The 25,538-nt window shown below is 41.4% G+C and overlaps 1 protein-coding gene across 6 annotated transcripts in view; it reads left to right on the forward strand.

The window, feature by feature from the left end:
• dock5 (dedicator of cytokinesis 5) overlaps positions 1 to 24,842 on the forward strand; it is a 28,743-nt gene extending 3,901 nt beyond the window's left edge. Inside the window, exons 2-51 of one of the 6 annotated variants that reach the window (XM_079221611.1) lie at positions 2,027 to 2,110; positions 2,349 to 2,389; positions 2,477 to 2,532; positions 2,782 to 2,878; positions 3,010 to 3,158; positions 3,285 to 3,420; positions 3,528 to 3,685; positions 4,162 to 4,243; positions 4,851 to 4,980; positions 5,651 to 5,723; positions 8,824 to 8,966; positions 9,129 to 9,254; positions 9,378 to 9,502; positions 10,008 to 10,106; positions 10,305 to 10,377; positions 10,500 to 10,603; positions 10,835 to 11,015; positions 11,313 to 11,410; positions 11,518 to 11,607; positions 11,899 to 11,999; positions 12,142 to 12,276; positions 12,378 to 12,489; positions 12,814 to 12,884; positions 13,126 to 13,232; positions 13,405 to 13,541; positions 14,711 to 14,806; positions 14,967 to 15,065; positions 15,357 to 15,527; positions 15,651 to 15,751; positions 15,836 to 15,894; positions 16,145 to 16,299; positions 16,435 to 16,520; positions 17,249 to 17,405; positions 17,536 to 17,576; positions 17,658 to 17,748; positions 17,888 to 18,007; positions 18,229 to 18,318; positions 18,771 to 18,875; positions 19,137 to 19,278; positions 19,848 to 19,929; positions 20,041 to 20,125; positions 20,361 to 20,447; positions 20,543 to 20,719; positions 21,178 to 21,261; positions 21,349 to 21,486; positions 21,712 to 21,884; positions 22,066 to 22,228; positions 22,430 to 22,589; positions 22,891 to 23,009; positions 23,141 to 24,842. In XM_079221611.1, the coding sequence (XP_079077737.1) occupies positions 2,027 to 2,110; positions 2,349 to 2,389; positions 2,477 to 2,532; positions 2,782 to 2,878; positions 3,010 to 3,158; positions 3,285 to 3,420; positions 3,528 to 3,685; positions 4,162 to 4,243; positions 4,851 to 4,980; positions 5,651 to 5,723; positions 8,824 to 8,966; positions 9,129 to 9,254; positions 9,378 to 9,502; positions 10,008 to 10,106; positions 10,305 to 10,377; positions 10,500 to 10,603; positions 10,835 to 11,015; positions 11,313 to 11,410; positions 11,518 to 11,607; positions 11,899 to 11,999; positions 12,142 to 12,276; positions 12,378 to 12,489; positions 12,814 to 12,884; positions 13,126 to 13,232; positions 13,405 to 13,541; positions 14,711 to 14,806; positions 14,967 to 15,065; positions 15,357 to 15,527; positions 15,651 to 15,751; positions 15,836 to 15,894; positions 16,145 to 16,299; positions 16,435 to 16,520; positions 17,249 to 17,405; positions 17,536 to 17,576; positions 17,658 to 17,748; positions 17,888 to 18,007; positions 18,229 to 18,318; positions 18,771 to 18,875; positions 19,137 to 19,278; positions 19,848 to 19,929; positions 20,041 to 20,125; positions 20,361 to 20,447; positions 20,543 to 20,719; positions 21,178 to 21,261; positions 21,349 to 21,486; positions 21,712 to 21,884; positions 22,066 to 22,228; positions 22,430 to 22,589; positions 22,891 to 23,009; positions 23,141 to 23,242 (5,591 nt within the window). In that variant the 3' untranslated portion in view covers positions 23,243 to 24,842. Of the gene's footprint in view, positions 1 to 2,026; positions 2,111 to 2,348; positions 2,390 to 2,476; positions 2,533 to 2,781; positions 2,879 to 3,009; positions 3,159 to 3,284; positions 3,421 to 3,527; positions 3,686 to 4,161; positions 4,244 to 4,850; positions 4,981 to 5,650; positions 5,724 to 8,823; positions 8,967 to 9,128; positions 9,255 to 9,377; positions 9,503 to 10,007; positions 10,107 to 10,304; positions 10,378 to 10,499; positions 10,604 to 10,834; positions 11,016 to 11,312; positions 11,411 to 11,517; positions 11,608 to 11,898; positions 12,000 to 12,141; positions 12,277 to 12,377; positions 12,490 to 12,813; positions 12,885 to 13,125; positions 13,233 to 13,404; positions 13,542 to 14,710; positions 14,807 to 14,966; positions 15,066 to 15,356; positions 15,528 to 15,650; positions 15,752 to 15,835; positions 15,895 to 16,144; positions 16,300 to 16,434; positions 16,521 to 17,248; positions 17,406 to 17,535; positions 17,577 to 17,657; positions 17,749 to 17,887; positions 18,008 to 18,228; positions 18,319 to 18,770; positions 18,876 to 19,136; positions 19,279 to 19,847; positions 19,930 to 20,040; positions 20,126 to 20,360; positions 20,448 to 20,542; positions 20,720 to 21,177; positions 21,262 to 21,348; positions 21,487 to 21,711; positions 21,885 to 22,065; positions 22,229 to 22,429; positions 22,594 to 22,890; positions 23,010 to 23,140 lie in introns of all 6 variants that reach the window. The other 5 variants (XM_079221614.1, XM_079221610.1, XM_079221613.1 and 2 more) reach the window with 5 other exon arrangements.
• Positions 24,843 to 25,538: the final 696 nt, after the last annotated feature.

Below are 25,538 nucleotides of genomic sequence, written 5' to 3' on the forward strand. Positions count from 1 at the left end.
TGCTTTCACACCCAGTTAGTGATGAGAACAAAGCATTCTCATTGAAACGTGTTAACTTTGATGAGCTGCCAGCAGCTGCTCAAACTGTTCAGCCGTGGTCTTCTTTAATTGTCGGCTAATCCACTTCTATGATAAATCATTTAGAGTGAATCGGGCTGACTTTGATTTAACATTAGCATGCACAATAGCTTGAACCTACACAGATTAAGGATTTTCTGAAATGCACTACAGCGGCTTCAGGCTGAGCATTTATGAGGAAGATGGTGTGTCTGAGTTGTCCAGATGAGCTGTGCTGCCAAGGCCCAGACAACGGCTTTTAGTGAAGACAGTGGGGCGTCACAATGCGCTCAGCCGGGTGTCTGCCATTGGCATGTTGCCACGCTTTGGCCAGGCCATGCTGTGTCTTCACTGTGTCAAGTTGGTGAATGGACCATTGTCGCTCTCGGCATGACGAGAGGTAGATGTCATTTCTCCAGTGCACGTTTCATTCAATATTCCTCCGGCTTCACAAATAATTTCTTGGTGAAAACAAATACTCTTTTTCAAGAGAACTCCCAGTGTGTGTCGGTAACTTGTTTTTAAACAACACACTATGTCTCTGTGTTGGCTCCAAAGGTCTGGGCTTTCTGTTCATAATATCGTGGGTTGTTTGGTCAGAACAGATAACAAAACTGTGATGCGAGGAAAACACAATTTTGAATGAAGGAGGGAAAAAAGAAAGTTTGGTGTTATTTCTGAACCCATATAGGTTTCTTTTTCGATGACCGGATGAGGGCTCTTACGGAAAGGCGTCATTCATGTGAATGTGTGCAGGTGCTATCCTAACATAGCTGGCATGGGTCTAACCTAATATTTTAAGAGCTCCATGAGCTGGTTACACAAATGCAGTCTTAACCTAAAAATGCAAAATTCCCCGTGGAGAGATATCTGCGTGAACAAATGTGTGATATGGAGAGGTGGAAAAACCTGTCCGTGAGAGGGAGAAAGGTAGCTACTTTCAGTGTTTTTTTGTTCAAGTTTTGGTATTCAGACTGAGGTGCGATAAGCCGAGCCAGTTGGAGCGTGCTGTGAAATCTAGCCTCCAGCAACAAGCATTATCACCATGCAAGTCAGGGCAGAGCTCAGCTCATATTTCCTCTATCTGACGATGAGTGTGGTTGCTTGCTATTGTGGCTCTCTCAAGTCAAGGCAAAGACCTTTGCTACAATGTTGTTTGCCAAGGTTTCTCTTTTGCAACTTCTGTGTGTGTGTGTCTGTGTGTCTGTGTGTGTGTGTGTGTGTGTGTGTGTGTGTGTGTGTCTGTGTGTGTGTGTGTGTGTGTGTGTTGTGTGTGTGTGTGTGTCTTATTGTGTGATCCCTCCCATGTGTGTCCTGGTAAGAGAGTTAAAAAACGGAGAGGCAGGAGTCGCCTCCAGGAAATCGGTTGAGGTAATAAAAGTGAAGGGAAGGGCTCGCAGGTGAGCCAGTTGGAAGAAATCCAACCTGCATATTGTAACTATTGACCAAAGGCCACACTGGTATGATGACTGGTATCAGAAATACACAGGATGTGATGCCATCGCCTTTTGAGCTCTGCTTGTCTTTGTTTGTTTTTTTTACTCTGAAGCTACCTGCCACAGCCTCAGGGCATCTGTTTCAATTAAGAATCGTCAAAATGCTTTGAAGGTTTGAGTCACACAGGCTGGCTGCACACTTGTACAGCCTACTGTTTCAAACAGCAGAAAGATAAAGAATACATCAAAGATCAAGATGCCCTTTGCTTACGAGTCCAAGTTCTGCGACAATGAGGGTGAATTGGTTTCTTTTTCCCAGGGAGAAATTGAAAACCTGTGAACCAGTACCAAAACTTGCTTCTTTGTGCAGTGAGTGATTGAATAGGGATTTGGGTTTTTTCTTAAGCCACTGGACCTTGAGTAGGAACAATCTCCACAGTCAAACTGTCTGCTTAAGTCTTTTCTTTGTTCGCAGTATTTATTGAATGTTTTGTGTTTTTGTCATAATGAGACAGTCCTACTTTGTTTCTCAGCTGTCTACAACTATGAGCCCAGTGGGGAGCAGGAGCTGTGTCTTCAGGTGGGGGACACAGTGCACATACTTGAGAAATTGGAAGGTGAGCAAGTCTGAACACACAACAGGCCCTGACACATCCCTCTTTTACTTCTTGAAAGCAAGCTGCCACAGGAAGTTAAATGAAATGTTGAAGTAACCTGCGCTCGATATACTATGCATAATAATGTAAATTAGTCTACAGCAGTGTCCTCCTGACAGGATTTACTGTCATCGCTCCTGTCTCGTCCCCTACCTCTCCCTCACTGTGACATGTTTCTCTGTTATTCATATTTCCTCAGGCTGGTATAGGGGCTACAGGCTACGCAAGAAATCCCAGAAGGTAAGACCATCATTAGCTCTCTTATTATCCTATAAGCAATGTTGTGATGTGTGTGTATATATTGATTTTGCCTTATTGTTTCTACAGGGCATTTTCCCATCGACCTACATCCAGTTAAAGCAGGCTACAGTTGAGGGAACAGGGTGAGATCACATATCAGCAAACATATCCTTATAATGATAATCCACTTTGCTTTTGGTTTAACATAGCAGTGCACTTGTAATTACCATAAGTAAAGATTCAGTAATGCTTTTCTTGGCTGTGGAAGGAAACCATCCAACTATTTATCAAATATTAGAAATGCACTTGAGCCTGTCCAAATTATGTGACATGATCTGTGAGCGATGAGCCACTTTTCCAGTGTTTTATTATTCTCTCCTTGTGGCTGGCAGCCAACAGGAAATAATTATTCCAGCGGACTTGCCCCTGGTGCAGGAGCTCGGTGCTACTCTGAGGGAATGGGCACAGATATGGCAGAATCTGTACGTGGTATGTGTCTCCTATCAGCTTTTCAACTTGTCGCACACAGAAGCCTACTCTAATTCACATTACTTTGACTCATTTTTGTTTTGTTCCATACCCCTGAAGGATATATAAATGTGTACATCTTTATCTGACAGGCGAACAAGACCACCCTGTTCAGGGGTGTTCAGCAGATGTCCTACAGTCTCATCGAATATAGATCTCAGATACTGTCGGGAACGCTGCCTAAGGATGACCTTGTGGAGCTCAAAAAGAAAGTCACAGCAAAGATTGATTACGGAAACCGGTATGTGTCCTGCTGCCCTTATGTAGTAAATTGCCTCGTGACGTAGACACCATTGTAAAGTTTTATTTGCTCTGAGATTGTGCCTGTAAACCTAATGGACACCCTTTGATCCTCTGTGCCGCTCAGGATTCTGGGATTGGACCTGGTGGTGCGAGATGAAGCAGGAAACACACTGGATCCTGACTGGACCAGTACGGTCAGTCTGTTCCGGGCACACGAGACCGCTTCACGCAGTGTCGATGACAGGATACAGGAAGAGAAGGCATGACTTTGATTTATTTATATTAGCTCACCATTTTTCCCATAGTGGCGGTTCATTTCAAAAAATATCTGTGTCCATGCATTGCGTGGGGCCTTGTTTTTCTGCAGACGCGGCAACAAAACCTGGAAATGAGGCGCCAGACCCTGTTCAGTACGGTACACACCTACAGTCTACTCATGAACCTGAAGAACTTTGTATGCAACATCGGAGAAGATGCTGAGCTCCTCATGTCCCTGTATGACCCCGACCAGTCTGAATTTATCAGGTTTGCTCCTCACCTTTTTGCTAATTCCACAATTGACCTTTTACTAAGTCCCGCCCCTTGAATGCAGACTGGTCAATCATAGCATAGCATCGGCCAGCTCCAATCTGGGTCAGACAACTATCCGGCTTATTGCGTTTCGTATAAAAAAAAGCTCCTCGTTCGGGAATTGTTCTGCAGGGACATTACAGGTGTAACTAATACCATTAATGATGGCTGTGTTTCTTTGAGTAATGACAGTTTACCGAACCGTTCTGCCATCACCTGTCTGCTTTGAGAAAGGTCTATTGGGTTCAATAGATTATTGCTATTCAATATATGCGTTCATCTTTGAATGTTCTTGACACTTTAGATATAATCGAAAAATAATAAAGCAGATAAAATAATACAAATTATTTTTAGATGAGTTCTTTTCTATTTTTCTATTTCTCCTGATGCCTTTCAATATCTAACTCTGTTTCCTATTTAAATTCATGCAGTGAGAACTTCCTGGTGCGCTGGGACAGTATGGGGATGCCTAAAGAAATTGAAAAACTCAACAACCTGCCAGCTCTATTCACGGTAACTGAATCCCAGGCCACCGACTGTATTCCCCCTGCTTCGGATTTGAACAATCCAAATGCTGCCTGGAATCTGTGACAAAGGAGACAATTTGCTCCTGGATCGTTCTTAATTTGCTGAAAGTTTCACTGAATGGCTCATATTCACGGCACATCTTTGAAAATGTGAATACATTTACCGCTATTATGTGGCTGCTGTTTATGTTGATGACACAGGCAGTAGTTCCATCCAAACACTTCATTGTGTTAATCTGCATGTGTGCTACCAGGAATAGTGGTTCAGAATGTGATAAAACCACATTCATCAATGTAAAGAGCTGAAATTTAATCAGTATAATAATCTCTTCAAAGCACACAAGTTGAGACTCCTTTGACTTGAAAAACATCCAGATAAATAAATACATAAAGATGCTGCAAAGTGAAATGTTTAAACTTTTACATGCTTTCATCCTGTAATATTTGCCATCTGGTCTGCAGCTCTGGCTATATGAATGTACATCCCTACCTCAGGCAAGGGATACATATAGTCCACTGGCTTTTGTATGTAATGCACCGTATCTCTAAATATGCTGTAATTAATCATCTTCATGGTTGTCCTCTGCGTCCAGGATCTGAGCAGCAGTGACTTGATGAGGCCGCGACTCTTCTTGGTGTGCCAGATCATCAGAGTGGGCAGCATGGAGCTCAAAGAGGGCAAGAAGCACACTGGAGGACTGAGGAGACCATTTGGTGTGGCTGGTGAGCTGCTTTTCAAATGACCTAATATTGATTTACGCAATACAGAAGTCAACACAACAAAATGAACGCCACTCCTTTCTGGTGCTATAGTTGCAAAAATAGTTCTGTGGAAGTGTAGAAATGAAGGATCCATGTGCTGAATGAAATGGGAACACCTGCTTCCTGAACTAGAAAATGCCTCCCGTCTGCCTTGGCAAAGGAGGCGGTGGAAATTGGTTTTGCACCCGTCTTTTTGTTTTTGGCCAGATCATTAGTGGATTTGATGAGGAATGGTTTCCTCTGGTTTTCCAGCAAATGGACTGAAGCAAAAGTTAGGACTTCTCTCAGAAGTACCATTTTTCTTAGCCAGGAAAAAAAGAATCACTTTCAGAAAAGATCTGGGTGGAAGAAACGATGCATAGATATTTGTGAGCTGGAGCCTCAATCTGTTTTACTATGCTGGCTGGCTGCCTTGCCAGGCAACAGGTGAGGGGGATTCAACACCATGCTTAGCTTCTGTTTTACAGGTAGAAGAGATACACTGAGTAAATTCCCTTTTTAAAAACGATCAAAACTAGTACATTGCTGTTGCTTTTGAATTTACAAAACTAAAACGGCATTGCATCTGGTGAATTAGCTTATCTCTGACAACGGTCTGCTGCCTTACTGTGATGCTCTCTTGTCTTTTCAGTGATGGACATTACAGATATCGGCCATGGCAAAACAGACGATGAGGACAAACAGCATTTCATCCCTTTTCAGCAGTGAGTCTTCTTGACGTTGTCACACTTCTTATACTGTTAACAGACCCGACCTTGTTGTCACACAAAAATGATTGAAAGAAACTGGAATAAGACATGAGTTATATTTGCTTACTGTGTTACATCTTTTTCAAGGATGCAATTCAACTTTTCAAGGACAAATGGGATTTTTTGTTCTTTTTTTTTTTTTTTTAGCTCTTCTCAAAGACAGGCTTCATAGCATATTTTCTTAGCATCTGCACAATGGGGTGCAGGGTGGTGGTGTTCCTAGATGGAAGAGCCCAAAAATATCTTGACTGATTCTTGACATCTAAACCAACATTTTACCTCCATTTGTCTCTTCTCACCATGTCACAGTTCACTGTGTCTTCTCAAGGAGGTAGAGACCAAAACTTTTTTTTTGTGGGATAGAATACTTATCAGGGCTCATACATTTTTCTAACCTGAAAAACAGAGGCCTTTTGCATTTTGTATCTTGAGAGCTAACACACTAATTCAGGTCAAAGCAGAGTTTCTGTTTGCACATATTCAATGTGTCCTGAGTAAAAGTGACTCAACGTTCCCATGACATGCAATTCTCTGCTTTTCAATAAATGCTAATTTTCCAAGTGTGTTCAATACAAAAGACAAATTGTACCACAGAACAACCCGTTAATCTCTCTAGCCTTGACAAATTAATGTATATTTTACATTTTTTAGTACTGAGTGACCTATTTTCCACTGTTAATCATGTACTGGATGATCCCAAATTAATAATAAAAATGTCATGCTTCAGCAAATTCATTTTCCAATGAACAATGTATATTTCTAAGATTGAAAGAACAACAGAACACTTTATTTGACAGCTTTTCTCAGTTGCTAAAGCACATTTTCTGAAACAATGCTACAACACTTAATTTGTAATTTGCAAAAGACCGTCAAAACATTTAACTCATGAGTCGAAAGTAAATAATATCATCAGCTGGTTCATCACCGCCCCTGAAATGACATGTCGCTTTATCATTGCATAACCTGTCAATTGTCAAGGGAACTGTGTCATTTCCATTTAGTTTCTGTATTTTAGATTTACTAACGGTAAGCTAAATAGTGAGGCTCAATATCCACCACAGCCAACCATTCACCAAGACTCAAATCAAATGCAAGTTTCAATACGTTATCTAGAGTGCTAACATGTATTCACATAAAACCTCTTACAGTAATGTAAAATAAAACAATATACATCATTTAATATAATTTTACAGCAAAGAGGATGCATCAATGCAAGAGGTTCATGTCAATCAGGAACTAATGCTGATGCCTGTCCACAGCATTAAATCTACTAAAACCTTTCGTCATGGTGAAACTAAACCGTCCACACAGGCAACATGTAGACAAGTCTCTGTGTCCACTCTTCTGACCAAACCACCACAGTATACGAAGACATATCCTGCAGGGGTGCCCACACTTTTTTGGCTCACGAGCTACTTTTAAAATGACCAAGTCAAAAAGATCTACCTACATTAATAATGCTTATATCTATATAAAGCATTATTAATGTATAAATATACAGAGTATACTTTATATTTACAATATTGGTGTACCTTGCATAACTGCATGAACCCTTATGACACAATGCAATTTTGTACATTTTTGGTCATTACATTTTGCTCTGATGACTTCACTGCATGGAACCAGCAGGGTTGCATAGTCCGGACAGTAGCTGCTGGTAGTCTGCGTCAGCCAGACCAAATGGTCATCGGTCATGGTGGAACGGTGTTTGGACTTAATCTTTTTCATGTGAGAAAAGGCTGACTCTAGTGCTGCAACTAACGATTATTTTCATAAACGACTAATCTATCGACTATTTTTTCGATTAATCGACTAATCTAATGACTATTTCCCATAGCAAATTAAGAATAGTAACTCAAAATGTTGGAATTTGAACTTCAAATGTATTTGAGTAACAAGATCTGAACATCAGAACATCATCATAACAAATAAATTAAATAGTAATACAAATTAAAGTGCAAATATGCTTTAAAAGTAAAGAAAAAGTACAAATAAAGCTTTAAAGGTAACTCAACATAGCAATCAAGCCTCTGAAAGTGCAAAATAACTAAAGAATAACTGGGCTGCAAGTGCCATTCAAAGTCCAAAAGTTTAAAAAAATTGTCCATCCTACCCGATAATTAAAGCGCAAGGGTTTAAAAGTAAATCAAAATGACTCATTACAGGCCCACGTCTTGCTGCTCCCTTCTTCAGGGGAACACACAATTTACACACGTTTTAAATTGTAATTCAGAAACGTGAGCATATTGACATACTCTTAGTTGGTTGTATTCTGCATGTTTAACAACATGGAGAAACTCCTGTATCTCCGGACAGAGCTCTATAAGCCATCTCACATCAGTGTGCAGCAGGAAGTCAGAGTGGCTGCAGTCCTTCTCCAGATGCGCACAGAACATCCGTCTTTGAAGAGCTCTCGCTCGATTAGACGATCTTTGTTGCCACATCCGCGATCTCTTTCATGTTTAGCGTTGTAGCGCATAATGCTTGTTGGTGTATTTTGCAGTGGTAATTAAGGAAGTCGGGGAAAACATCTCCCTGTACTTGGCAATACATCCATTCAAGCGGCCAACCATTGCGGGCGCAGCGTCCGTAGTGATTGACATTAATTTGCACACTGGGAGCTAGGTTTTGTCGCTAAAGTTTTTTTAATTTTTTTTAATTATTATTATTTTTTAAATGGCATGCGATCTACTCGCACTACCTCCGCGATCGACTGGTAGATCGCGATCGACGTATTGGGCACCCCTGCTCTAATGTATGAGTGACATATTGTCCCTTTTATGATGATTCTGTCCTCCATTTTCAGTGACTGTAGTACATAAAACTCAGTTTCACCCCATATAGTATACACTTGTTTTTTGCAATAGAAACAATAGAAGTCTTGTACTTTGCACTATGGTTGTCACTTAAAATAAATGAGGTGTGCCAGGAGGAAATGGTGGAGATTCAGAAAGCCTCACATTGCCTTTGCAGCTCCTCTGTCCATTTGTTTGTCACCTGTCAGACATGCCGGCAGCAGATTTTTCTTAAACTTGTCCCGATATTTTTCTCTCAGGATAGCGATGGAAACCTACATCCGTCAGAGGCAGCTCATCATGTCTCCGCTCATCCCGTCTCGAGTCATAGGAGAGAACGAGCCACTCACTGCTGTCTTCAACAAAGTCATCGCGACGCGGGAGGTCAATCACAAAGGCCAGGGTAAAAGGAAGTGCTCACAGACAGTGTGTTCCCCCGTGATATCAGAGGGTCGCTTTAAATTGACCTTTCTGTTTTGAGGGAAGTAAATGATGTGTGAGAGGTCTACAGGGTGGGTCCTTTTGGTGTCTGCCTCATTAAATTTCTTCACATGTTTGCTGGCAGGGCTGTTTGTGACCCTGAAGCTCCTCCCAGGTGACCTTTCCCAAGTCAGGAAGGACTACCCCCACTTTGTTGACCGCAGCACTGCTATCGTGAGGAAAATGGGCTTTCCGGAAATCATCCTCCCAGGTGGATTTAAGTCTTTGTTGCTGGGCATTGCTCTGCATGTTCATTTTAATTGCTTACAAAGCCATGAGAAGGGTTTATAAATTCTCAGCACATCCGCCTGATCATCTGTTGTCCTTTCTCCAGGAATCGTGAGGAATGATATTTACGTAACATTGCTGCAGGGAGAGTTTGACCGTGGTAAAAAGAAGACCCCGAAAAATGTAGAGGTCATACTGAGTGTGTATGATGATGAAGGCAATTCCATGGAGGTAAATTAGACCAGTGAACGCATCATTTCCTCCTCATTTATTTCTAATCAAGCCTGATGTGACTAACTGTGCAACCATCCCCTTATAACAGCTCTTGTAATTCAGCTTTGAAAGTTTCACTTGTTAACCGGGCTAGCAACATTGTCGGTCCACCACTTTGGTTCCATGTAGCTTTGTACAAACATTCATGCCCTTCAGATTATGAATCCTTTTGACTTTGGTGATCCCCTGACTTTTCCTCTGGCTTTTCCATGAGGTTGACATTTATGGTTTTAGGTGAAATGTCTAACATTCATGTGTCTCTTTGATTCATGATGAATCTAGTGATTGCCTGATTTTTTTTCTTTAGTGCCATCATCTTTTCAAAATGGCAACTTGTCTTATTCTTTTGTTTATGGCTACCTACCTGCAAAACTAATGACATGACACCAGCTTCAGCTGCACGTTTAATGTAGTGCTTTAGTTCCTATCATGCAAACTAATCTCCTTTCTTCTGTTTCTATAGAAAGTGATATTTCCTGGGGCCGGTTATGATGGCATCACAGAGTACAAGTCTGTCATTTACTACCAAGTGAAGCAGCCTTGTTGGAATGAAACGGTGAAGGTAAGATTATGTTACGCGTGTGCAGCCCAGTGCTTTGACCATGGTATCATGTTCTTTAGTTAGTTCTTCAATTAATTCATCTTCAACGAACGATATTGACACAAGGTGTGCTACTCATACAAATCAGACGGCATGTCTTCCATATGTATAATCCTGTATTCACATTAATTCCCCTGACTTTTCTCTCCTTCCTGCAAGGTGACAATTCCCATTGAAGACGTCTGCCGCTGTCACCTGAAGGTGATGTTTCGACACCGATCCTCCCAGGATTGTGAGTGACTGCGTCTTATTTGTATGACAAACTCCCACGTGCAATCCTGCCACCATGTTAAATACAGCTCCAGTGACTGTCAGTGGCTCAATTCCCATCTTATGCTCCTGTGTATCTTTCAGCTAGGGACAAATCGGAGAAGCCCTTCGGTATGGCCTTCGTCCGGCTCATGAGAAGAGATGGGACCACGCTAAAAGATGGCAGGCATGAACTTATCGTCTATAAGGTACTGCTGCAGGCAGGGTTGTGGTTTTGCATGAAATTTGATTCACTGCACCTATATTTAAAAATAAGCATGGGATTGGTTTGATCTAATTACACAAAAATGGGTGTCTTGAATAGCTGACAGTGGGTAGATGGATTATGCACAAATCTCTCCTCAATCAATAAATATGAAATTAGATCTCCACCGATCAATATGCTTCATGATTCATTCCCCATTTTATGAATTTCTTAGGTTGATGTGAAAAAGACAGAGGACGCAAAGGTTTACCTCACCTTGCCAGCGACTTGGGCTGAAGTGGAGGAAAAGGAGAAGCAAGCAGGGAAGCAGTTCCACCATTCAGGAGTGATTCCTGTGACTAAAGATAGCTTCCAGATCGCTACGCTCACCTGCTCCACTAAACTCACTCAGAACGGTACCGTAGAGAGATATTCCTCTTTGTCCCTATCTTCCAGCCTCTGTCTTTGTGATAATTAAAATATGTCCTGCCACAAGTCATATTTAAGAAATTAAACAGATTCTATATCAGATAAAGGGGTGCGGTGCCACCTTCATTTCCTCCCCCGAGATTGCCTTGAAATTAATTACGGTGATCTTTGCTGTTAAAATATTGCTGATGTGTGGATGATGATTGATGTTGATCTAATTTGGTTTATATTTAAATGTGTGGCTTTTAACACAATTTATTTAACTGATGTTCATGTTTTTCCAGTGGATTTACTCGGCCTGTTGAACTGGCGGTCTAACCCCGAAGATCTGGACCAGATTCTGCAGAGACTGATGGAGGTCGAAGGAGGGGAGATTGTCAAAGTGAGTTCTGCTGCACTGAATTTGTAATATGCTACTATATATTTATATATACTGTATGATGTCCTTATTAATGTCACTTTTGTAACAGCTTTCCATTTCATGCACAGTTTCTCCAGGACACTCTTGATGCCTTGTTCAACATTATGATGGAGACCTCAGAGAAGGACACCTATGACACTCTGGTGTTTGATGCCTTGGTTAGTTGTTGTTTTTGTCAGGCCATAGGGTTAGTGAGTGTTAACTTGTATTATATACAACATGCCATGCAAACTAGTTCTTTTCTGGCGTAAAGCGGCTATTGCTGAACAAAAGCAGGCCATAGATGGCATCAAAAATGTGGTTTGATATGATAATAATTGATATGCATTTGGATTATAATTCGAAGGGGTCACAAGTAAAAAGTGCTTTGGATTCACTGATATTCAGGATAAGTATGTTCTTTCAATTTGGACCTTGCTCTGATTTGGTTTCCTCTTGTCTATCACCAGGTATTTATAATCACACTTATTGGCGATATCAAATTCCAGCACTTCAATCCGGTCCTGGAAACCTACATCAACAAGCACTTCAGTGCCACTTTGGCTTACATGTGAGTCTCCATTCTATATTTTCCACCTTTGATCGCTTACGCGCCTTCACACTGTTTATTTTTAGTGGCCCTTATGCTGTTCTTCTCCACCCACACCAAAATTACCAGCAGACTTTGACGCCTGACTCATTCATTTTCTCAGGAAGCTAACAAAGGTGCTCAACTACTACGTGGGCCACGCCGAGCTGCCCGTTCTATCCGAGAGGCTCTACGCAGCCCTCAAAGCTCTCAAGTACCTGTTCAGATTTATTGTACAGTCCCGGGTCCTGTATCTCAGGTATCAGAAGCACTGCATGCAAAAATAATCCACCTTTACCTCTCATGTTATACGAATGACTTCCTTTGATGTAACGTCTGGCCTTGATTCTTGATTCTCAGATTCTATGGGAACAGTGAGGATGGGGACGCTTTCTTCAACTCCATTCGCACCCTTTTCCTGTCTTTCAACACTCTCATGGACAGACCGCTGGACGAGGGAGTAAAGATAAAGGTAAGATGAAGCGTGTGCCCAGAAGCTGTGTTCATTTTGTATTTTTTTGTATTTTACAACTGAGAATGTGGAAACAAAATAATTTTGTAGCTTGAAAATACAAGTTAAATGGAGCAGTTCAGTCTTAGTATTGTACATGACTGCAGGAGTGCAGCTGTGAAAATGTGTTATGGAGAAGTTATTGAAAGGTTTTACAAATTACCTGTAAAATAAGTGTGGGCTCCCTGTTGGCAGTCTCTAAGGCGATGAAAAGCTTGTTTTACTAGAGAATAAAACACATCCCTGTGCTTCAGTCTGATGAGACCTGATTCTTTGCTTTTTCAGGGAGCAATATTGAAATACCTCCCCAGCATCATTAATGACATCCAGACTGTGTTTGATCCCGTGGAGCTCAGGTAACTCTCCAGGGTGGTTTTCACAGCAGGAAATGATAATTGCCTGACAGTGTGAATTATCATATTTACTTCTGAGTAAAGGAGGCGTTATTCTCAATTCTTGCTGCTGTAAAATCCACCTGTCATACTGTATGTGCTACTCATTAGTACTCTGTGACAATAATGACTAGATGTGAAATGTGACGAGCATTCAAATGGTCACAGTGGCTCTTTTTGCTCTTTTCTTTTGTTCTCTTCTCAGCGTTCTCCTAGCGAAGTTCATTGAGAGCATTCCTGACTCTCAGCTTGTGCGTCAGAAGCTGGGCTGCATGTGTAAAATGGTGGAGAGTGACCTTTTCAGGCAGCCAGGTAGGAGTCCTTGAGGCTTAAAAAACGCATAATGACATTTCACACAAGATGAAGGGAAAAAAGTGCTCTGCATCACACCTACATACATACAAGTTTGTCAGATCAGCTCCATTAATAGGAAATGTGCATTGTGATCCAATTAGCACAGTTCTTCTCTGCTCCGTTGCTGCAGATTGTCGAGATGTGCTTCTGCCACTTGTTACTGACCAGTTGAGTGGGCAGCTGGACGACCACTCTAGTAAACCAGACCATGAGGCCTGTGGCCAACTGCTCAGCACAGTGTTGGACAACTTGGACCGCAAGGACGTGGTGAGGAGTCACAATTCACGTTTAAACACACTGCATGTATTAGTTTTAAGAGTTAGAACACACAAATGATAGAAACATACATCTAGTCAGCTTGATATTTTGAGTATAAGCAGCCAAATTGAGTTTCCTCCACAGGGTGGCTGAGCTCACCCTGACTGACGGAGGTAGAGAGCTCAGACCTCTGTGGGGACCTCGGAGTAAGATTGCTGCTGTTGTGCATGAAAAGGAACCAGTTGAGGTGATTCAGGCTTCTCTTTAGAGGTTTTCTGGGTCAGTCCAACTGGAAGGAAGCCCCGGGGCAGACCCAGAGCGTGCTGGGGAATTACATATCCCATCTGGGCTGGTAGCACCAAGTTGTCCCCATGGAGAAGCTGGAGGACGAAGCTACAGAGAGAATCTGCGCTGCCATGTTTAGACTGCTGCTAAACGGTTTAAAATGGATGAATAGTTGGCCCATCTTGTCATGCAGATATATAGTTGGTTTCATATGCTTAGTTTGTGAAATATCTGTCTCTGCAATTTCTGTGACTACAATGGAGTTTGTGATGCTCAGAGTTAAAAAAAAACAGAGCTACAAAATGGAAACTAGATTTTTTCACAAAGAATATCTGTTACATTTCATTCATTTTATTTCTGAGCAACAGGCCATAATAAAAAGATATTTAGTAAATAAACTAACTAATTTAGGACAAAGAAAAGCAGAAACTCCTTACAATTAGGGGCTGTTAGCATGACATGTTTGACATTTGTGCTTATAAATTCACTGGAACAGTTAATTGAATATCAAAATTGTTCCAAAAATAGTTAAGCTCTAGTTTGTTGTTCTACTGAAGAAACCCTTTGACTGAGTGAATTATTCATAGGAACAGTGTGTGAAGACACAAGGTTGATCATTTTTTCTAATGTATTATTTCAATAATGTGAGCACCACAAAAGACATTTCCATTCGCCTCCATTGTATTGAAGGGGGAAATCTCCTAGACGACTATCTCAAAACCAATAAAGCTGATACCATCTCTAAATAAGTGAGAATATAGGCTATTCTTCTATTTCTCCTTTTTTGTGTGTGTAATTTGAGTGATTCATTTTATACTGACAACACTTTGTAGCATGTCTGTGTTGCTGTGTTTCTGCTGGAAATTGTACCTGAGGCTGTTCTGTCTGTGCAGGGCCCAACCAGAGGGCACGTTCAGCTGATAATGGAGCGGCTCCTCCGCAGGGTTAATCGCACTGTCATCAGCATGGAGAGATCCTCTCCTCTCATTGTAAGACACAACTTTGGTGTTACAGCTGAAATATGTCCTTGACGACTACGTCCTCAGCATTCATTTCAGGATTAACATCAACCAAGCCTAAATGCATTAGTTTACCAATATTTTAAGACTCACAATATCAATCAATAAGACAAATGCTCCTCTGCTGCAGGGCCACTATCTTGCCTGCATGACGGCCATCCTGAAGCAAATGGATGACATGCATTACGCCCACTACATCAGCACCTTCAAGACAAGACAGGATATCATTGTAAGTGTCCGGGTTCCTCCCCTGTTCGCTACATCTTGTCCTGAAACATCTCATCAATAACAGACATTAAACCACCCAGGCCACTTACTGCTCCTAAAGGGAATATTGATTATAGGCATTTCATGAATGGATTGGACTGACATGATGAGGATGTCAGTGGGTCTCCATTATGCAATGGGAGCATTATTGATGCCTGACATGTGGCAGTGCTGCTTCGGATTTGCTTAGTTTGGATGAAGCGACAGTGTGCATACACTTGCAGTAAAGATTTTACTCCTGTGCTGCCCTCAGGACTTCCTTATGGAGACATTCATCATGTTTAAGGACCTCATGGGAGACGTCTTCCCCGCTGACTGGATGATCATGAACCTTGTTCAGATGCAGGTCTTCCTGAGGGCCATCAGCCAGTACTCGGATGTCCTCAACATGTATTTTTTGGACGAGGCACATTTTGTACTCCAGGTGCGTCTTCGTCCTCCCCCGCCTGGGTAGAGGTTACATTTCTTATTTAACACAAAATCAAAAGCTAGTGTTATGAGAAGGTAATTATGGTATTAATATTTGAAAACCCTGCTCCCCTCCCAGCTGTGGAATCACTACTTTCATTTGACTGTGGCGTTCCTCACCCACAAGACACTGCAGCTGGAATCCTTCTCTCAAGAGAAGCGAAATAAGATACTGAACAAGTGAGGTCATTTACAATTCATCAAAAAGATTATTTAAATGGTGGAAACTTAATTTAACAGTCCTTTGATTTAAATTTGCCACAGATATGGAGACATGAGGAAGACTATTGGGTTTAAGATCAGAGATATGTGGTACAATCTCGGTGAGTATTTTGCACCATCTGATAATGCTGCTATTATCATAGAGTTTGTGGCATTGTTTATTCAGTGGCTGCCAGTAATGCAAGGGGAATAACAAGACAATATTTTTTATTATCCGGTTTCACAATGTGTTGTTGTTTTGTTTACCACATTATTAGATTTGTCCTCTGTTTGTTGAGAAATGAAGATGCAACTTATTGCCTTCTCCAATCACACTATATTTCGGTGTGATAATGTTTCGTTGTCCCTCAGGCCCCCACAAAATGAAGTTCATCCCAGCCATGGTCGGGCCCATTCTGGAGGTCACCCTGGTGCCGGAGCCGGAGCTGAGGAAAGCCACCATCCTCATCTTCTTTGATATGATGCAGTGTGAGCACAACTTCAGCCCCGGACGCACGTTTGAAACGGTAAAAAGCTCCCTCAGTAGTTCAGAACTTTGGTGTTTTTGGTTTAAATTCAACTAAAGCCACTCTCGGCTGAGTATGACCATATGCGATGTGTATGACGATGTCTTCTTTTTTATTCCCCTCTTATGTTTGCAGTTTGAGAACGAACTGATAACAAAATTGGACCAAGAGGTGGAAGGAGGCCGAGGGGATGAACAGTACAAAGTCTTGCTGGAGAAAACGTGAGGCAGAATATCATTTTTTTTAAACTCTTAAAGTTGTTTAAAGGGATATTTCAAATGTTTTGAAGTGGGGTTCCGTAAGATACTTATCCGTAGGCAGTGTATCACCTACAGTAGATGACGACCGGCACAGCCCCAGTTTGGATAGGCTGACAGGAGATATGGCAAGGAAACAATGCAATGTACTGCTGTGAACAGGGGCAGCAGCAACATGTACTTTAGACACCTAGAAAAATATTGTATATGGTTCAATATTTTTGCTGGTGCCCCCGTCCACAGCTGTACCTTTCTTTGCTTTCGTGCTGGTACTCCCGTCTGTTTCTCCAAACGCCATCTCCTGTAGGTAATTCACTGATGGATAAGTACTTTACACAACCCCGACTCAAACAAATCAAACCATCCCTTAAATAGTACAACACACCCATCAAAAATCTGTTTTGTGTGATGGGGAATTCACATAGGGGTGCTTCTAAAATGCAACGAAGGCCTTTGTGATTGTGTTTTTCAAAAAGTCCTCAAGGAGGCAGAAGGACAAGGCATTCTGTTAGAATTGTAATCAACCTCTAATCAATAGATAACCCTCTGGGACAGATTATACTATCTAAAAAATAGCAGAAAACATATTTTATTGTGCTCGTCAGGAGGAACGGCAGGCTTTGGAATACTGATAAACTAGAAACGGCCTTTTACAGCTATAGTGTAGCTAAATCGTTTGTTTGTATGTGCAGGTTGCTGGAACACTGCAGACGACACAGATACCTGTCACAGTCAGGCGAAGAGCTGGCTCTGCTGCTGAGCAGCCTGCTGGAGAAACTCCTGGCATACCGCACCATCACACATGACGAAAGCCCTGAGCATCGCATGAGCTGCACTGTCAATGTGCTGGTATGCCCTGTGCCTATATTTACAAAAGGGTTAACACTGTTTGTGCATGTGCACAAAGCAATGATCTGTGCGGTTCTGAAAGAGAAAATGTTTTCAAGAATATGCAATTAAGATGTTTTTTCTCTTGTAGAATTTCTACAAAGAAAAAAAGAGGGAAGACATTTACATCCGGTGAGTCAGAAAGAGACACAGAGCATCTGGTCCCTGGACCAAAGGGCTCGCTGTGTCTCACTAATGTGCTCTTGTAACCAGGTACTTGTACAAGCTGCGAGATTTGCACCTGGACTGTGAGAACTACACGGAGGCCTCCTACACTCTGCTCCTACATGCTGAATTATTGGAGGTCTCTGACACATCCATGTCTTTTTTCACCTGATAAAGATCAGATTATTTAATTATCTTTGATCTATTTAACCCTTGCTTGGACTACCTGCTCCTAAATGTTCACCTGAATTTTGATTTATGGTAATCTGCTTCCCCAGTGGTCTGACAAACCCTGTGCACCTCATCTGATCCCTGGAGATGGGAAGCATGTATGGACTCAACAGGAGCTGAAAGAGAGGCTAATCCAGGAGATCATATGTTATCTGGACAAGGGCAAGGTTAGTGTGAACTGCACCGCACGTGAACTGGTGACAAAGGCTCAGATTGCCATAGACATTGCATTGTGAAACTGGTGGGGAAGTTACTTCAGCTCCGTTGTGGCGAGGTGGGGGTTTCGCGAAGCTGTGGGAACCAGATGGCAAAGTGTAGCTTGTGCTCCTGTGTTGTTTTGTATTTGTTTTATGTCCCCTTTATGTAAGGGATGCACATGTCTTTGCAGATGTGGGAGAAGGCCATTGAACTGGGCAAGCAGTTGGCCAAGATGCATGAGAGCCACATCTTTGACTTCATGGAGCTGAGCCAGCTGCTGGTAAACAGATGCACGAACAAACAAATGCTCCTTAAATCTCTGAAAAAGGATGTTGTATACACTGATGTGAAAACAATCTAAAATTATTTTATTTTGAATACCTCATTAAGATTTTTAAAATTAGTAGATAAGAATTGTGTTCCAGTGTGTACAAGGCTAAGTGCCCTTTGTTGAGATGTGTTAACCTGTTTACCCATGGGTCAACCAAAATTGAGCCTGCTAATTTGATTTATTATGAATAATCTACATAAAATATATCAGTATTTAGTCTGATGGGGCTCCAATAATCTTTTCTCATAATTACTGAAAAAAAGACATTAACCAGATATGTTTTTTTGAAGATGTTATTGGAATCCATTTATTATTAATGTGTTGTGTCATCACTAACAGACTATTTACAACACACTGTGTATTAATTGTGGTCTTAACATCTTCTTTGTCCTCTCCCACAGAAAAAGCAAGCCCAGTTCTATGAAAATATAATGCATGCAATGCGGCCACAGCCAGAGTACTTTGCTGTGGGGTATTATGGCCTTGGATTCCCATCTTTCCTCAGGGTGAGGAAATGATTACCTATTTATTACCAATAAATAAAGACTTGCATATGGTGCTCATGTAATGATCTGGCTTTTTGAAACATGTCATGTGCAATAATGTCGATAAAGCTGATTGGCTTTTTGATGAAACAAGAAAACATACAGTCCTGTCACTGTGCTGCATACGCACATCTCTCATATATTATGGGAAATAAGCTTGATTGTAATTCTCTCTTTTTATTGTTTCATTGGTTGTGTGCTTACTGAAATGTTCTGCTACAGAACAAGATGTTCATCTACCGAGGCAAGGAGTACGAGTGGCTTGAAGACTTCAGCTTAAAGCTGCTCTCTCAGTTCCCCAACGCAGCACGGATGAACAGCACAGCGCCCCCTGGAGATGACATCAGCAACTCCCTTGGACAGCGTATCCTTATATAAATGTTATTACCCACACAAAAGCTATTTGTTTATCAAGTTATGTTCACAGTATAGCTCAAGGGAATGCAGTAAGGTTGATATTTTTGGTCTTATGTGCAATACCTCAACAACTATTGGATCAATTGTCATACATTTTAAACACACATTCGTGTCCCAAATACCTACCTGGAAATTTTCATCTAGTGCCATCACCAGATCAATATTTATATGTGTTTTGTCTTTGAAATCTTGCACATATAATGACATTCTCATCATCTTTTAGCCATATTTATTGCTAATTGTCAAATATTTGAATGCTAAAATGCTACATTAAATGGTGAACATGGCAAACGTTAAACCTGCTAAACACAAACATGTTAACATTTCCATTGCAGGCATGTTTTGAAGTCAGCATTTTTCACAGCTGTGCACTAAGTAAAGAGTGACAGAGCTGCTAGAATGGCAGTAGACTTTTTTGACAAATACAGGTTCAAAACTCTAATCCTAATCAATGTAACTTTGCCTTGTCTGCTTCGCCACACTACTCCTGGTCTTATCCTTAGCTGAACTTCACAGACATCCAGTGCTTTACTGTCAAGCCTGTTCTCACCGTGCCGCACCAGTTTAAAGACAAGGGGGTTCCAGAGCAGATATTAAAGTGTGCAACTGAACACTTAAAGGCTGATTTATCTTCTCGTGAATATCTTGGGATTTATAGTGCTCTGGTCAAACTGCTATATCACTGCTGTCCTTCCTTGTTCTTTTGCAGCTATTACAGAACCAATGAAGTGGACCAGTTCAAGTATTCCAGGCCCTTCAGGAAAGGTGAAAAGGATCCAGACAATGAATTTGCAGTGAGCATTTTTTACATTTACTTCAAAGTACTTATATATATATATATATATATATATATATATATATATATATATATATATATATATATATATATATATATATATATATATATAGACAGCCATACATGATAATAAAAAAGTATAAACATTCCTGTGTCTGTGCATAGCTCATTCTAAAGATGAATAAAGGCATTAAAATGTCACCCATTTTATTGGTATTTATTCTGCCCTACAGACCATGTGGATCGAGAGAACAACGTACATTACCGTCTATCGCTTCCCAGGGATTCTGAAATGGTTTGAAGTCAAATCTGTCTCAGTGGTAAGAAGCCAACTTGATGATTAAACTTAATTGTCTCTTGTTGTTAACAAATTTAAAGGATTCTTTATATGATTTATTATTCTCCTGATGTTTAGGAGGAGATTAGTCCTTTGGCGAACGCCATCGAGACCATGGAGATGGCCAATGAAAAGCTGAGTAACCTCGTGCAACAGCAGGCCTGCGATCGCTCACTGTCCATCAACCCGCTGTCCATGATGCTCAGCGGCATTGTTGACCCTGCAGTCATGGGCGGCTTCTCCAACTATGAGAAGGTTTGACTTTTTTTGTTGAACAAGACAATTTTTTAGCAGTGTGCACAAATCGACAGATAAATAAGTATAAGTAAGACGGACACTATGTAAGAGGACAGAGCCCCCAAAGATGTCTGACTACTTCTGCACTGCACTGTATTTGTTAGATATGAGCCGTTTGCCAAGTCAGGTTCAGATTCTGTGCACAGTTGGCAAGTAATTAATTTGGAAGAAAATCAAAACTACAAAAAATATAATAATAATAATAACCGATAAATCATACAACTGTAAAATGTTTAATTCATGTTTTCTTTAACAGGCGTTGTGGCTGGCCTCAAGCCTGTTTTGAGCTACAAAGTTGTATTCATACGGGAACCACAGTGGCCTCTTTGTCATGCTGTGGAAACCTGTTCATTGTTGCTTGCAGCTGAATGTGAGTGAGTTTGTTTCAAAAGCGACCCAATTGTCATCCTCTTCAGGCATTCTTCATAGACACCTACATCCAAGAGCACCCAGAGGATCACGAGCGCATTGACGTCCTTAAACAGCTAATCGCCCTGCAGGTAAATCCTTCCGCCATCATTGTCATTGACACTGGCCTCAAAGCTGAACATGTTTTGTAATACTTAAGTGCCCGTCTTCCCCTCTAGATCCCTCTCTTGGCAGATGGGATTCGCATCCACGGGGAGAAGGCGACTGAGCAGCTGAAGCCCTTGCACAACCGTCTGGTTACTTGCTTTCAAGACCTTCGGGAGAAAGTGGAGAAGCATTACGGCGTCATAACCTTGGTGCGTTGCCAGCCGCAAACTCAATTTAATGTAAGATGGTGCCAAATTAAGCGATTGGCCCTCTTGCCTTCCTATCAAACGCTTCTCATTCAAAGCAGAGTGTACGTAATATTAGCGCAGGACCATAAATCTTCCTTGAGCCAGTCCATTGCAACCCAAGTTTTGTCATCGTGCTCCTCCTCTGCCAAGATTCCCCGATGATGCTTAATCCCATTTGTGTCCCAGCCCTGCTCTCTCACTGAGAGGAAGAAGAGTCGCGTCGGCTCCGCAGTGATGCCCTACATCATGTCCTCCACCCTGCGTCGCATGTCTACTGTCTCAACCATCTCCAACACCTCCTCAGGCCTCTCCAGCGGCTCCGCATCCTCAGATGGACCGTCCTGCATTTCCTCCCAAGAGTCAGTCCCCCGCATCCTCTCCTTGCTCCCTTTGTCTACCTTTCCCCTTGTTATTGTGTTGCCATCATAACAGAGAGTGGTTTCTATAAATGCGGATTTTTGTCTTTGCTCAAATCTAAATAACTTTATGATTTGACATCTCTCTGCATCTCTTTCTCCACCCCCGATTATTCACGAACAGTTCCTTGTTGTCCCCCTCCAGCGATCGCAGGGCCTCAGTTTTGTCCCGCTTTGAGGATGACAACAGGATTGCTAGAAAGAACAGGAAGGAATGGAGCGTCAGCAAATCCCAGGTCCTACTGGAGAGGCAGTCAGATGCAGATGAGGTATGGCCTCATGTCCAGGTGTTATTTATTTATATATGTTCTGCTATTTTCATTTCTGTGACAACACACTACCCCTCAGGTGATTATATTAGCTGTTTACAAGACCATATCATCCTAATATTGAGCTTCTGTTTCTCAGTTGGGAATTGGGAGTAGTTACATTATGCTTGACTATTGTACAAGGAAGCCTATATCTTTGCTTTCCTGTGTTTACTCCAGACTCCTCCCGGAAAGCAGCAGAGACCCAAGAGTTTACAATTGGGGGACCGACGGCTCACCCTCTCCTTGTTCCATGGTGCTTCATCCCAGCTCAGCTTGTCTAACCCTCTCAGCCCGCTACCGGCCTCTCCACACACACCTCGCACACCACGCAGCTCCAGTATGTAGCAGAAACGGCACCGCTCTCACAAACACTGCACTGCATGCCATCATTTTAGTTTCACTTAAAAATATGCCTTGCACACAGAAAAGGAAGAATACCTTGCAGACTAACTTTGCGTAGGCACAGTTTGGTCTATAGCCCTAATCAGGTCACACACACACACACACACACACACACACACACACACACACACACACACACACACACACACACACACACACACACACACACACACACATACGCATATTCACAGATGCATGCGGTCTGAAATGCTTTTCTTTCTTCAATTCTGTGGTAGGTTATTCATCGCTTCTCAGTGACAATGATGTCAATACCATAGACACCCCAGGGACCCCCCCACCCATGCCTCCGAAGAAACACCCGCACGAGATTGACAACTTCGGGTTCTCTTCAGAGGTACATCTGCTTGGAGAAAATAGCATCCCCTTACTAATGCATATTTAATGACGTGTAAACGTTAAAATATTCTGTTTTTATTATTTTTATTTGAAGTCCTAGCATGAACTCTCTTCTCTCTTTCCCCACAGTTCATTCCTCCGCTACCAATGAAAATTGAGAGCAAGCCTCCTCCTCCGCCTCCGAAAACTCGGAAGTCGATGTTACCCACATATGATCACACCCCCCACTAAGGCTACACCTACGCACAGGCTTTAAAGTTTCACAAATTCTCTGATTTTGCTGTGATGAAAACGCAGCTTAATTTTTTGGCATTGTGGAAACGCCACATTGAGGCACAGATGCAGGACGAATGCAAGATTTGCAGCGGGAAAAACATCTTTCTGATCCAACTCATTAATAACTCCAAGCAGTTCTTTGTTCTCAAGTTTTAGCTGATGTTTTGTTTTTAAGCCACAAGGAAGATTATATTGTAAGTGGGGTTATTGTTATGAGAGGGTACTACTGTATTAAATATATATATGATTTGGGTACATAAGGCCAGCACATCTTGGATTCAGTGTGCTTTTTAAAAGTTAATGAAACACGATATGCTTTTTTTTCTTGAAGAAAAGTCAGTATGTTGTACAGACTTTAATCACTCGCAGGGAAAACGAATGACCAATGCTGCAATGTAATATTTAGCTTTTATATGCTGGAGTAACACTGGATGACTTCTTTTCCCCCAAGCTGTTTACCGTCATTCCATATTTTAACAAGCAAAAGCTGCATTAGATACTTGTCAAACTTGATCAAGCGCAGGGAATACAATGTACAGAATGTAATGTTAGTTTGAAATGTAGTTATTTTGTGTGTAAAATTATGATCAAACCAATTTTCCCAAACCACAATGTTTTAGAGACACTGGATGGCATTCATGAATGTGTTGAAGATTATGCATTTGTTTGGATGTTTATTATGACCTGAATACTGTAACTGATGCTTCCAAACTGCATCACGTTGATGTTGGTGTTCAGTGGAAGTCTGTTTTTCCTTCAAGGATCGCTCGACATTTTGGGAAATACGCTCCCTTGCCGAGAGTTAGATGAGAAGATCGATAGACTCTCACGTCTTTCTGGTACACGTGAGCTGGAGCACACGGCACACAGTAGGGAACAAAGAGCCTGGCTGCATAAAGGTAACACAATCTGCCGACCAGCACTGAAGCTTAGTAATTAACATGCAATATCTTATAAGTTAAGGCTCTAGCTATTTATTTACCATATCGATCTTCTCATCTTATTCCTGGCGAGAAAGTAAATAAGTGTGGTTCACAAAATGTCAAACAAATCCTTAAAAGAACGCTAAACGCTGTATGGCGCTAGCATAAGTGCCTTTGCATTTCACTTTAGTTTGGCATTTCAGGACTTGATCTGCAGATTTCCTTTTTGATCAATTCATTATTGAAATTTAAATTATTGCAATTCATTCATTTGGAACATTCCCATTGTTCTGCACATAAAGTGTGTACAGAGATGTGTTTTTATGCAGCATCAATTGAGTCTAATTTCAACATATTGCTCTTACAATTTTATAAAAAGACGCAATACAATTTATGTGCAGAGAGTGCTAAAACTATGCAACAATGTAAATTTGTTTGAAAAATGATCAAATGTCAGTATTTTATTTTTAGATCTTAAATTGTTTCACAAGGGATTCACTTTTTTGTACGGTACACATTTCTTGACAACAAGCATCAATGAAAGTTTATACAAACAATGCCTCAAGAGATGTATAATCTTTTTTATGAACAAACTGTTGTTGACTGAACAAAAATAAAGAATTATTAAAAGACCACAAATTCTTGGTTACATTGATTGTTTTAGAAATGCATCTTCTCCATCTCTTCACAAGTCCTGTCAACACAGTGAATATAGATCACTCTCTGTAACCTCACTGGAAACATCCAGAAAACTGGTGTGAACTAGTGATTTATGTATTTTCAAATAAACTAGAGTTTGTGTGGGAAAATGAAGCCTCTTTAGCTTGCGCTGATGCAGGAGATAAAAAGGCATCATCTGGGGAGGCCGTCTGCAGAGAGGAGTTCATGAGATGTTTATGGGAGTTAAGTGATGGGTTCTGGTTTTTCTAATCTGGATTGCTAATGGCCTCTTCCTTCCTGTCAGATATTGAAGTATGGGATATCACTCTCCCTGCAAATCTTAGGAGCAACAAGCGTTTGAAGGGATGTTCACCCATTCAAGGAGAGCAGCGTTGCAATACCAGGTTTAGCTGGATGCACAGGAACATCTCCATGGAAACAATCCATACTGTAGACATGTTTACAGCTTCATGCTTCACAGAACCTAAGGACATCAACACCACAGATTCGTTCTTTTCATGTACATTGCAGGCGTCTTTCCAGCCTCCACTCTACTGACAATACGCCAATGACACATACTGTCTTTGAGTTGTATAGCGCACACACACACACACACACACTTGCCATTACCATGAGACAACACTCAAAGGAAAGCAGTTGGTAAGTTT

The sequence above is a fragment of the Taurulus bubalis genome, assembly GCF_910589615.1.
Source record: "Taurulus bubalis genome assembly, chromosome: 8".
NCBI classification, from domain to species: domain Eukaryota; kingdom Metazoa; phylum Chordata; class Actinopteri; order Perciformes; family Cottidae; genus Taurulus; species Taurulus bubalis.